General features: G+C 37.1%; 2 protein-coding genes across 3 annotated transcripts; both read right to left on the reverse strand.

Annotated features, from left to right (window-relative positions):
* Positions 1 to 864: 864 nt before the first annotated feature.
* Positions 865 to 4,986, reverse strand: LOC124452215. Its single transcript, XM_047002800.1, has 4 exons — positions 4,907 to 4,986; positions 4,130 to 4,357; positions 3,327 to 3,953; positions 865 to 1,422 (listed from the first exon to the last, which is right to left on the reverse strand). The coding sequence occupies exons 1-4, from the start codon at positions 4,956 to 4,958 to the stop codon at positions 1,070 to 1,072; spliced, it is 1,260 nt and encodes a 419-aa protein (XP_046858756.1). The 5' UTR covers positions 4,959 to 4,986; the 3' UTR covers positions 865 to 1,069.
* Positions 4,987 to 8,636: 3,650 nt separating this feature from the next.
* Positions 8,637 to 12,516, reverse strand: LOC124433436. 2 transcript variants are annotated; one of them, XM_046983204.1, is made up of 5 exons: positions 12,467 to 12,516; positions 12,028 to 12,101; positions 11,318 to 11,545; positions 10,512 to 11,138; positions 8,637 to 9,251 (listed from the first exon to the last, which is right to left on the reverse strand). In XM_046983204.1, exons 2-5 carry the CDS (start codon positions 12,077 to 12,079, stop codon positions 8,929 to 8,931), a joined length of 1,230 nt encoding a protein of 409 aa, XP_046839160.1. In that variant the 5' UTR covers positions 12,080 to 12,101; positions 12,467 to 12,516; the 3' UTR covers positions 8,637 to 8,928. The 2 variants fall into 2 exon arrangements, with proteins under 2 accessions (XP_046839160.1, XP_046839161.1); XM_046983205.1 differs by having other exon boundaries at positions 12,028 to 12,113.
* Positions 12,517 to 13,291: the final 775 nt, after the last annotated feature.

Genomic DNA, 13,291 nt, shown 5'->3' on the forward strand with positions numbered 1-13,291 from the left:
GAAGTCAAGGAAAATATGATTTGTAAAGTGAATGGGGCATCTATGATAAAAAATAAAATGTAACTGAATAGGATATCAAAAATATGAAATGGAAAGAGAGCGCGCAAAGATACGGAATGAAAGTCCACGAAAAAAGTCAGAGCTGACAATGTGCGATAAGAAAGAAAATCAACGGACTGCTGTGAAGAAGAATTTAAGAAATGTGCATGATTTTTAAAGTACTGATGTCTGACAAATAAAGATGAAAAGAAAGTGCAGTCAATGGTAAATACCAGCTTCTTGAAATGTACTTAATCTGTAAATGGCTAAATGAGAAAAAAAGAAACTCGTGACATTAAAAGCAAATATGTAAACGTCTGAATTAGAGCAGTGTTAATGTATGAATCAGAATCCTGGAGCTTAAAAACAGAAATGTCAAAGACGTTTGTTAGGGACAGAGAACGGCATGGTGTGAAAGTTATCGAGTTTGACACGGCGTGATAAGAAAGGATTAAGATTATAGAAAATACTGCGATGATATGTATGGTCACATTCATGAAACAGAATGATATCCGTTGGTGGCGTCAAGATCTGAGAAAAGCGAGGTCTTCGATCGTTGTAAAGCACGCCAACATGCGAGGAGCTTGGACGAGCCTATGAGGAATGAAAAGATAAAAAGGGTGAATGATGGGCTAAGTTTTGAAACTGGAAAGTATTGGGTTGGACTACAGGATGCTAAGAATAAAAAGAGTTGAGCGAAGGGGGTCTTGGCCATCTACTTCCAACAAACGCCATTATATTGTTGGCAAAGAAAGCTTGAAACTGAGATATCGATGGTATGAAACATTGAAAATGCTGGAAATAGGTCTCATCATAAAAGATTTCTATCAGAAACAACTACTAGTTAAACATTGAGCTTACATACAGCATGTGTGTGTACTTTCCTGATAAAAAAAAATGCTTACTGGATCAAATCATCATTTTTCCTCCGAGATAATTCCAGTGGATAATGTAATCTATATCTTTTGTTATAAAACTGTATTTTGCTAATAAGTATACAAGTCTGCACGACACCGTAGACTAAGCGATATTAATGCTTAGAGGTGTGATAATTCGTTTTGGACGATGACGTTTGTCCGTTTGGTGACGTTTTAAGTGAAGTCAGTTTTTGCTCAGTCTCCGAACTTGTTTGGTACAATGCTTCACTCTCACTCAACTCGATGTTTTCCTTTCCTTCTTCATTGACGATCTTCAATAGACGTTGGCCGAGGTAGCATAAGATACCAAAGAATGCAAAACCGAACAAAACTATCCCCACGGAGACGCCTACCAATGTAGCATCGACAGGCACGATCGCAAATCCACTTATTAAAGCCACCGTATCAGTGATATATACGAATGAAGCCAAGACTTGTCTATGAAAATGGCTACCGATCATAGAACCTTCATGAAAAGAAATTTCATGGTCAGAGAAATCTTATAAACCATATAGATAATAAAGTAAATAATATTTATGTATCTATTTATGTATCTGATAAAGCAATGTTCCGTTGTAAAATAACACTTGAAGTACGAAATATTGATCAGCATTGAAATTACATTAAGGACGTAGTGTTCAGAAGATGAAAATATGATAAATAGATAATATCTAAATTGTTATTTCGTAAGGAGTGTAAGGGTTATTAATGAACGATTTATCTGTGATTGCAAGATTTGGAATTACAAATTCATATACTTCATAACATATTGTCAGTAATACTGCAGCCAATTGGAAATACAATATATACTAGCAATCATAATAAAGTGAAACAGAGTAAAGAAACTGAAGGATTGCCAAGTCATCTTAGTGAGTAAAACTGTGAGCCGATCTTAGTGATACTTGATGTTACATACAAGAAAAAGAAAGGAAAGAAAAAGTAAGGAGGATCAGATCTCACTTTACAGAATGTAAAATATTCATCGTCCTGGAAAAAGGTTCCAGTTTTTTGAAACAAGAGAAAGAATTTATATTACGACATTATTATATGGGTGCAAGCGTCACCTCCGGTAGAATGAACGCTTTGATATTTGATTGGCCTAGAAACATTATGGGCGGCGGCTCATTTCTTTCGCCGTAAGGGACAGGCATTCCATTTAACGTAAAATTACATACAAACTGAGAACGAATGTACGTGTAAAAGGAAGAACTTTTGGACAGTTAGTTTTATTGCGTGTACTATATACGCTTCTAGCATGCTGTGCGAGATATTTATCGATAAAACATTACGCTCAGCTGAAGCATGGGCTCATTGTTTTAATCTTAGCATGATGCATTGACTTTGGAAGCACTTGACATGTTATCACTTACACTGGCCTTGTTTGCCCACAGCATGCTAATCTTTGTTGATAGTAATTTTCTCTGACGTTTTTTCTTTAAGAAAGATAATTTTACAATTTTACATGTTGTTTCGGCCATTCATTTACGTAACACAGAATTCGTTTCCCGCCTGGTAAATCACGATGATTCTACTCGAGAGCTAGTTTTTTTATGAAATACATAACAAGCTTAACCAAAGAAAATCTGCCCCCAGCTAAATGCGTAAAAACTCATGACATAACATTCTGGAAGTAATATTCCGCTAGCACGACCTCGTTGTGACTATTCCGGTGTGTATGTATGTATCCATGGAGGCAATCTGTACCATGCATGCTTTCCTCTTGTTACTAAGGGCTCTTTTCCACTCATCGCAAAATGCTCTCGCTGCGAGCTTGCGAGTCTGTTCGCGCGATCAAAAAATTTTGTTCAATTAATTTAACTATGCTGCAAGTCATAGTAAGCTCGCTGCAAGTAACTCGCAGGCACTCGCAGCGAGCCTGCGGGTACGTTTTGCGATGAGTGGAAAAGAGCCTTAAGACGTTTTTGTTTGCATTTGTGGGGTACGCGTACATTTGTGTATCCATGGGACACGCATACATTTGAGTATCCGTTGAGGCTATATGTTGGTTTGCAGGTAATCGTTGCTGTTTGTGTATACATACATTTGTTTATCCATGGAAGTTATCCGCTATGCCAGCTCGATGTTTTACTCCTAAGATTCGTAAATAAAAACAAAAAATGTCTGCGTTGTGGGAATAAAAACGGACTGGCTTTGCTACTGGTCGGTGTCTTTGTACACACGAGGACGATCTTTTGAGCAATTATCCCCTGTGATTATGCAAGCTGTGGGCAAAGAAGGTTGTTGAAAGGCTACTATATGATAAAATCAAGCTCTTCCGAAGCACCTATGCACTTTTAAATTACATGAATGATTTTCGCAAATAACTCAATCAGCGGCGAATTCCATCACATTAAATTTTGCATTACATACCTAAAGGTGCCCCAAGAACAACAATGGGCACGCACACAGCAAGATAATGATAAGCGTCAATGTGAACTTGCTCCATCATCACTTGACGCCAGTAAAAACCGACCATGGTGTTACCCGCCATCAGTACAACCGACGTTGGCGTGGCAGTCTTCTCTGAAACTCGGAATAGCAATGTCAACACGCTGAAACTACATATATCTAGTCCACTTCCTCCTATGGCGGAGAAAATGCCCCCAATGAAACCGGTTACTAACAGCACTCCCAGCTTCCACGCGTTGAATTCTGGAATGATTTTGAAGGTTTTTCTTTTGTGGTAACGGTTCAAGAGGAACAGGGCGAATGCAAAGGCGAACCAAATGCTGACAAAACCCATCTTCTTTTGGGGTGGAGTGAGTTTCGGATCGATGAATTCAAGACCGATGATTATCCCGACCATTGCAGCGCTGGAGCAAAAAATGATCGAACGCCACTCAACTTGTATGCGCATCCAGAATATAGTGAAAGCCGCTGCAGACATACCCACTGACTGAATCATTAAACCGAAGTCTCTAGCAATTGTCGGGTGGATGTTAAAAGCTAAGGTCAACACTGGAAAAGCTACTGAGGCACCACCTTCGCTTGTCATGCCTGTGTGTAAAAGGAAAAATGCGCGACTTTTAATGGGATGTATCTCTTTTGTAAAGAAAGGTTTATAAAAAAGAGGCCGTTATTTTTAAAATGCTATTAGAGGAGTGCATTCTGGGATATGACTGTAAAATCCTAGTGAATGGGTTTGTCAATTTTCGCATGCTTCTTTTTTTAACCTGCAATCAAGGAGCCAAATATCATCGTGATAGAGATGTAATATAGATCTGGAAACAATGCCCAATAATTGTACTTTATCGCGCATGTCCACCAGATGAAATGTACGATGGCGAAGGGAATGAGAATGCCGACCACACGACGGTGTTTCACGATCAACCTATCTTGCCAAGGTGCGTTTGGATCGAGATTGATCAAGGCCTTCTCTTGAGTGGTGCTTAAAGCTTGACCTTTTAAAGAGAACAAGAAAATATTCTCATTGCAAAAGTCTTATGGAAACATTTTATGACAAGTAAAAATACTTTCTATACCTTTTAAAATAGTAAAACAGGGACTTTGTCGTGGTGACAAATTTGAATATCGCCGTAATTAAAGAGAGCAATTGCCATGGTGAATGCACTGAAACAAAATAAAACCACGAAACCCAAGATACGGAGAAGAAGAAAAACTAACCAGTGAAAACCAAGAGAAAAGTCAAGAGTTCTGAAAAGAGCTGTTTTAAAAGTTCAAGAGACTATGCATTTCAGCAGACAACTCGCGATGACTAATCTCCCATGCTGGATGAGTCATCATCAAAACCAATCATGTATATACAAGTTAATTCACCCTGTAACAGATAGCAGACTTTGCCACATGAAGAGTTGTCCGCCAAAATGCATTTAGTGTCTTAATATTTTTCTTGGTTTTATCTTGGGTTTCGTGGTCTTATTTGGTTTCAGTGCATTCACTATGGCAATTGCTCTCTTTAATTAAGGCGATATTATATATACATGACTTACCCTCAAGAAAGTATTTCTGAAACCATTCCTTAAACGAGCGTTTGATAGCCATTTGCTTAAATCAGGCCCAAATTCTATATTCAAACGTAGCAAACAGAAATTCAGAAGGATTTCGTATGTTTCTTGATTTCAAGTTTAAATTCATTCGTTTGAATTGGCGTGGTGCACAAAAATAAAGGAAGATATTTTATAGAGATATAACAATTAAACAGTGTCCTTTCCTTTTGAACTAGAATTTAGAAAATGCAGTTGTTAAAAATCAAACATTGAAGAGAAAATATTGCTGTTGAAATTTTCAAACTGTGTCACGCGTTATATACAGTCCCGCCTTTAAAATCTCCTAAAATTTACGCATGTTGTGATGGTAGCATTTTGAAAATAAAATGAACTGCTATAATGTATATCTATACTCTCGTGTGTTCAGATTTTGACTTTCGACTTGGAACGATCGGCATTACATTACATTGCCACACAAGCTGTACATAAGTGATTCTATATAGTCTGCACCTGTTATATGGCCTGCTTGCGAGGAAACGCTCAGTAGATATTTTGGAGCGTTTTGTTTTAAAACTACAAATCCCAATAATGTGCTTTTCTAATATTCATAGATATATCTATATATCTATATATATACAGATAGAGATAAGATATCCGATTCTTATAGAAGAAAATGTTTTAATTGATTTGAAACACCAATAAAAAGCTATCAATTTTATCTTTCGACCACCGAGTGACGGACTGTTTATCTTTTCTATCCGATTGTTTGCCACTTTCTCATGCAAATAGTTCAATACATATAAAATGAAAATTCCAACAAGTCAATTGTGCTTGACAAAAATGTTCTGAATGTCGGAATGTTCTTTTTAACCCTTTAAGCCCCAGTGCCCAATATATCGGACGCCACTATGGCGCGCCAAGATGGACAATATTACCAAAATCGAAAATATTTACAACAAAACACATTATCGTATGTCGAAAATAATATACTGGCAACTTTTTCAATATTTGTAAAACGAAACGCAAAAATATAAAAGAAAACAAAAATTCGTTTACCATAATTTATATATACACAACGAAATTTATTTTTCAAATTATGAAAATTATTTTTATAAAACGAAACTCATTTATATAAAGCGAAATTGACATTCATAAAACGACATTTTGGTAATATTGTCCATGCTGGCGCGCCATACACCACGTGCCAGCGCTTCTTTTGCCCAGCTAACTCATAATTAAAAACCGGACATGCGCTTTATAGTACACCTTTCTATTAAGGAGGTGTTTGCGAGCATTTTGATGTATAGTTTGTCTACGAAACTAGTTTTGAGCGATTTTTTGTGAAGTTTTTAATCTTGCCCTTTAAATTTTGTTACACAAACATTGCAAGACATAAACAATAGCGGATAAACTCAACAGCATGACATTGAACAAAGTTGTAGACGTCCTAGAGCAAGATTATGGTATTTCTTATGATGGAGTGTGCTCGGATATTGATTGCTAGCTTTTTGCCTTTTCGAAACTTGATGTTGAAGGTCTGTCTTCTGTGCAAGATGAACAAGTAGAAATCCTCAGCAACTTACATGATGTCGACCTAATTGAAACTGATGTGGAGGAGGAAACGGTCGCTCAGTCTGGCAAAATACTGGCATACAACTTTTCAAACACTTAATGGTCGAACGATGAATACGAGGGAGAAATACGACGTGGTGCTTTTACACAAGATGTTGGTCCTGCTACTATTTTTCCAGAAGGATATCTTCGGAAGGGCAATCTGTTTTTCGACTCAAAGGACCCATTATTGATCCATTAATCTGATCCATTTCATTAGAAGGAGCACGTAAATTTTGCAGAACTAGAGAACATGCGATTTTTGTGTGAAATTCTTAAAAATATTGCTCATTAGTGTTTTCTTTTTAGTTTTTAACTGAAATCCTTATCCCTTTTCTATCGCTGCAATTTTTATGCTCTCCGTAAAATTCAACCATTCTGTAAATACAAAAACTAATATAAACAAATAAGCCCGAACTCTTGCCCAGCACTACCAGAAACTTGTTGTTTACATCTCTGATGCAGTAACTCGTTTCATATAATAATCTCACTGAGTTGATAATTGTTAAATGATCTAGTGACATGTGTTTTGAACGAAATCAGTTGTAAAAGGACAAAGGAGTAAGAAAATGGAGTACTATTTCCACTTATTAAATTTTAATTAATTGTTAGGAAAATGTTTGGAGATGACAGACATAATAAATTCTTGTACAAGAATTCATTTTGAGTGCATGATGCAACCACAGATGCAACGAAGCCAACAATGGCTCTTTGTCTGCAAAAGCCCGGTGAGTGCAATGTAGTGAGTGAAGTCGAGTTAAAATGTTTTATATACCGGCGACATTTGTAAGTGTAAATTACTTATGAATTAAGCCGGATTTCCACTCGTGTGAGTTTTTTTTATTTTATGCAGTCGAGAAACGTTGTAATTGAATTACAAAAAAAAATTGATTGGTTTGCGCTGGTGAAAATCCGCCCATTTGCATCCTTGCTGATATATATCTGCGCGTTCATGCGTCAAAATTCGTCGATTGAAATTAATTAAGTTCAAAACTATCACATTAAAGACAGACTGCAATTGACTCGGTATTTGTCACAAGTTAAGATATTCGTGTGGGTTCCGGCAAAGAGTAGACAAACCGTATCCTCTGCATGCTAGAGTGAGGGTGGGAATATGGCCGAAAAAATTTTCTAAATTTTTTTATGCTAAAAATAATCGGGAAGAAATGATGGGCAAAGTCCACGTTAAAGAACCCCTCTGCCACCCACAACTACCTATCCACGACAATAGTAATGCTGCAATTGCTTATGAATGCTCACAAAAAGAGTCTGGAGAAGTCAAGGAAAATATGATCAGCCAGAGCTGACAATGTGCGATAAGAAAGAAATCAACGGACTTCTGTGAAGAAGAATTTTAAAAATGTGCATGTCTTTTAAAGTAATGATTGCTGACAAACAAAGATGAAAACAAATTGCAGTCAACGTAAATACCAGCTTCTTGAAATGTACTTAATCCGTAAATGGCTAAATAAGAAAAAGAGAAACTCGTGACATTAAAAGTGACATGTAAACGTCTGAATTAGAGCAGTGTTAATGTATGAATCAGAATCCTGGAGCTAAAACAGAAATGTCAAAGACGTTTGTTAGAGACAGAGAACGGCATGGTGTGAAAGTTATCGAGTTTGACACGGCGTGATAAGAAAGGATTAAGATTATAGAAAATACTGCGATGATATGTATGGTCACATTCATGAAACAGAATGATATCCGTTGGTGGCGTCAAGATCTGAGAAAAGCGAGGTCTTCGATCGTTGTAAAGCACGCCAACATGCGAGGAGCTGGACGAGCCTATGAGGAATGAAAAGATAAAAGGGTGAATGATGGGCTAAGTTTTGAAACTGGAAAGTATTGGGTTGGACTACAGGATGCTATTGAGCGAAGGATCGGAATATAGCGTAAAGCTTGAAACTGAAAAGTATTGGGTTTGACAGCAGGATGCTAAGAGAGCGAAGGGGTCTTGGCCATCGACTAACAAACGAAATGATAGCCAAAAAACTGCAGCAGGATGCTAAGAATAAAAGAGCTGAGCGAAGGGGTCTTGGCCATCTACTTCCAACAAACGCCATTATATTGTTGGCAAAGATGAGATATCGATGGTATGAAACATTGAAAATGCTGGAAATAGGTCTCATCATAAAAGATTTCTATCAGGAACAACTACTAGTTAAACATTAAGCTTACATACAGCATGTGTGTGTACTTTCCTGATACAAAAAAATGCTTACTGGATTAAATCATCATTTTTCCTCCGAGATAATTCCAGTGGTTAATGTAATCTATATCTTTTGTTATATAACTGTATTTTGCTAATAAGTATACAAGTCTGCACGACACCGTAGACTAAGCGATATTAATGCTTAGAGGTGTGATAATTCGTTTTGGACGATGACAAGGGATATATTTTGAAAAAAGTTCTAAACTGAAGTTTGTCCGTTTGGTGACGTTTTAAGTGAAGTCAGTTTTTGCTCAGTCTCCGAACTTGTTTGGTACAATGCTTCACTCTCACTCGACTCGATGTTTTCCTTTCCTTCTTCATTGATGATCTTCAATAGACGTTGGCCGAGGTAGCATAAGATACCAAAGAATGCAAAACCGAACAAAACTATCCCCACGGAGACGCCTACTAATGTAGCATCGACAGGCACGATCGCAAATCCACTTATTAAAGCCACCGTATCAGTGATATATACGAATGAAGCCAAGACTTGTCTATGAAAATGGCTACCGATCATAGAACCTTCATGAAAAGAAATTACATTGTCAGAGAAATCTTAGAAACGATATAGTTAATAAAGCAAATAATATTTATGTATCTATTAACATACAAATTCTTGTCTTTACACTAGATATCATCAAACTTAAGGAATGTTATTTTACAATGTTCCGTTGTAAAATAACACTTGAAGTACGAAATATTGATCAGCATTGAAATTACATTAAGGACGTAGTGTTCAGAAGATGAAAATATGATAAATAGATAATATCTAAATTGTTATTTCGTAAGGAGTGTAAGGGTTATTAGTGAATGATTTATCTGTAATTACAAGATTTGGAATTACAGATACATATACTTCATAACATATTGTCAGTAATAATGCAGCCAATTGGAAATACAGTATATAATAGCAATCATAATAAAGTGAAACAGAGTAAAGAAACTGAAGGATTGCTAGTCATCTCAATGAGTAAAATTGTGAGCCGATCTTAGTGATACTTGATGTTAAATACAAGGAAAGGAAAGGAAGGAAAAAGTAAGGAGGATCAGATCTCACTTTAATGAATATAAAATACTCATCGTCCTGCAAAAAAGATTCCAGTTTTTTGAAACAAGAGAAAGAATTTATACTACGACATTATTATATGGGTGCAAGCGTCACCTCTGGTAGAATTGAACGCTTTGATATTTGATTGGCCTAGAAACATTATGGGCGGCGGCTCATTACTTTCGCCGTAATGGACAGGCATTCCATTTAACGTAAAATTACATACAAACTGAGAACGAATGTACTTGCAATCTGTAGCATGCATGTTTCCTCTTGTTACTAAGACATTTTTGTTTGCATTTGTGGGGTACGCGTACATTTGAGTATCCGTTGAGGCTATATGTTGGTTTGCAGGTAATCGTTGGTGCTCGTGTACACATGCATTTGTTTATCCATGGAAGCAATCCGCTATGCCAGCCCGATGTTTTACTCCTAAGATGAAAATTGTTTTACTCCTAAGATTCGTAAATAAAAACAAAAAATGTCTGCGTTGTGGGAATAAAAACGGACTGGCTTTGTTACTGTTCGGTGTCTTTGTCCACACGAGGGCGATCTTTTGAACAATTATCCCCAGTGATTATGCAAGCTGTGGGCAAAGAAGGTTGTTGAAAGGCCACTACATGATAAAATCAAGCTCTTCCGAAGCACCTATGCACTTTTAAATTACATGAATGATTTTCGCAAATAACTCAATCAGCGGCGAATTCCATCACATTAAATTTTGCATTACATACCTAAAGGTGCCCCAAGAACAACAATGGGCACGCACACAGCAAGATAATGATAAGCGTCAATGTGAACTTGCTCCATCATCACTTGACGCCAGTAAAAACCGACCATGGTGTTACCCGCCATCAGTACAACCGACGTTGGCGTGGCAGTCTTCTCTGAAACTCGGAATAGCAATGTCAACACGCTGAAACTACATATATCTAGTCCACTTCCTCCTATGGCGGAGAAAATTCCCCCAATGAAACCGGTTACTAACAGGACTCCTAGCTTCCACGCGTTGAAATCCGGAATGATTTTGAAGGTTTTTCTTTTGTGGTAACGGTTCAAAAGGAACAGGGCGAATGCAAAGGCAAACCAAACGCTGACAAAACCCATCTTCTTTTGGGGTGGAGTGAGTTTCGGATCGATGAATTCAAGACCGATGATTATCCCGATAATTGCAGCGCTGGAGCAAAAAATGATCGAACGCCACTCAACTTGTATGCGCATCCAGAATATAGTGAAAGCCGCTGCAGACATACCCACTGACTGAATCATTAAACCGAAGTCTCTAGCAATTGTCGGGTGGATGTTAAAAGCTAAGGTCAACACTGGAAAAGCTACTGAGGCACCACCTTCGCTTGTCATACCTGTGTGTAAAAGGAAAACATGTGTGACGTTTGATGAGATGTATCTCTTTTCTAAAGAAAGGTTTATAAAAAAAGAGGCTGCTATTTTAGAAATTCCATTGGAGGAGTGCATGCTGGGATATGACTTTAAAATCTTAGTGGATGGGTTTGTCAATTTTCGCATGCTTCCTTTTTTTAACCTGCAATCAAGGAGCCAAATATCATCGTGATAGAGATGTAATATAGATCTGGAAACAATGCCCAATAATTGTACTTTATCGCGCATGTCCACCAGATGAAATGTACGATGGCGAAGGGAATGAGAATGCCGACCACACGACGGTGTTTCACGATCAACCTATCTTGCCAAGGTGCGTTTGGATCGAGATTGATCAAGGCCTTCTCTTGAGTGGTGCTTAAAGCTTGACCTTTTAAAGAGAACAAGAAAATATCGTCATTGGGAAAGACTTTGTCGTGGTGAGAAATTTGAATATCGCCTTAATTAAAGAGAGCAATTGTCATGGTGAATGCACTGAAACCAAATAAAACCACGAAACCCAAGATACGGAGAAGAAGAAAAACTAACCAGTGAAAACCAAGAGAAAAGTAAAGAGTTCTGAAAAGAATTGTTTTAAAAGTTCAAGAGACTATGCATTTCGGCAGACAACTCGCGATGACTCATCTCTCATGCTAAATGAGTCATCATCAAAACCAATCATGTATATACAAGTTGATTCACCTTTTAACAGTTAGCAGACGTTGACACCTGAAGAGTTGTCCGCCAAAATGCATATAGTGTCTTAATTTTTTCTTGGTTTTATCTTGGGTTTGTGGTTTTATTTGGTTTCAGTGCGTTCACTATGGCAATTGCTCTCTTTAATTAAGGCGATATTATGTATGCATGACTTACCCTCAAGAAAGTATTTCTGAAACCATTCCTTAAGCGAGCGTTTGATAGCCATTTTCTTAAATCAGGCCCAAATTCTATATTCAAACGTAGCAGACAGAAAGTCAGAATGATTTCGTACGTTTCTTGATTTCAAGCTGAAAGTCATTTGTTTGAATTGGCGTGGTGCACAAAAATAAAGCAAGATATTTTATAGAGATATAACAATTAAACAGCGCCCTTTCCTTTTGAACTAGAATTTAGAAAATCCAGTTGTTAAAAATCAAACATTGAAGAGAACATATTGCTGTTGAAATTTTCAAACTATGTCACGCGTTATATACAGTCCCGCTTTTAAAATCTCCTAAAATTTACGCATCCGTTGTTATGGTAGGATTTTGAAAAAAAAAATGAACTGCTATGATGTATATCTATATTCTCGCATATTCAGATTTTCACTTACTTTCGACTTGGAACGATCGTCTTTACATTACATTACCAACACCAGCTGTGCGTAAGTGATTCTATATAGTCTGCACCTGTTGTTTTATATTTCGATCACCGGGGGATGGACTGTTTACCTTTTTTAGCCGATTGTTTGGCACTTTCTTATGCAAATAGTTCAAAATAAATTAAATAAAAATTCCAGCAAGTCAGTTGTGCTTGACAAAAATGTCGGAATGTTTTTTTCACACATCATTCAATTTCTAACTTATTAACATTGGGAAACAGTATGTGTGTATATAACAGTATATGTACGCATACTGTTTCTCACTGTTAATAATTTAGAAATTGAATGATGTATGAAAATGCTGGAAATATTAGAAATGGTTTGATTCATAAATGGTTACATGCGCCATATATACGAATCGATAAAGCCAATTTCAGCCGGGGTGAATTGGGCATTGAACTGAAACACATGGAACGCTACCTAAAGCGTAAATAAACGCTAAAACGTAAATAAATTTATTTAGACTTTTCTATTACAGGTAGCGTTCCATGTATTTTAGCTCGATGGAATTGAGTTAATCGTGTCACCACAATATACGGTCAGCGGTTAAGAGTAATAGAGTGTGAAGTGTGACCATAAAGGTTATAAGTAATAATGGAAGTTACTATCGCACTAGGAAGTGCTGCCCCGTCCCATCCCATTGTCAGGAACACATTGCCAAATACAGTTGGTTTAAGAATTTTGAGGACAAGTGAAAATTTTTTTCAGTACGGACCGACCTGATCGGTAAATAAAGTTTTTATTTTTTGTTTTCATAGTGAAGAAATTTGCGCTGTA

This window comes from Xenia sp. Carnegie-2017, unplaced genomic scaffold, assembly GCF_021976095.1.
Source record: "Xenia sp. Carnegie-2017 unplaced genomic scaffold, XeniaSp_v1 HiC_scaffold_13, whole genome shotgun sequence".
NCBI classification, from domain to species: domain Eukaryota; kingdom Metazoa; phylum Cnidaria; class Anthozoa; order Malacalcyonacea; family Xeniidae; genus Xenia; species Xenia sp. Carnegie-2017.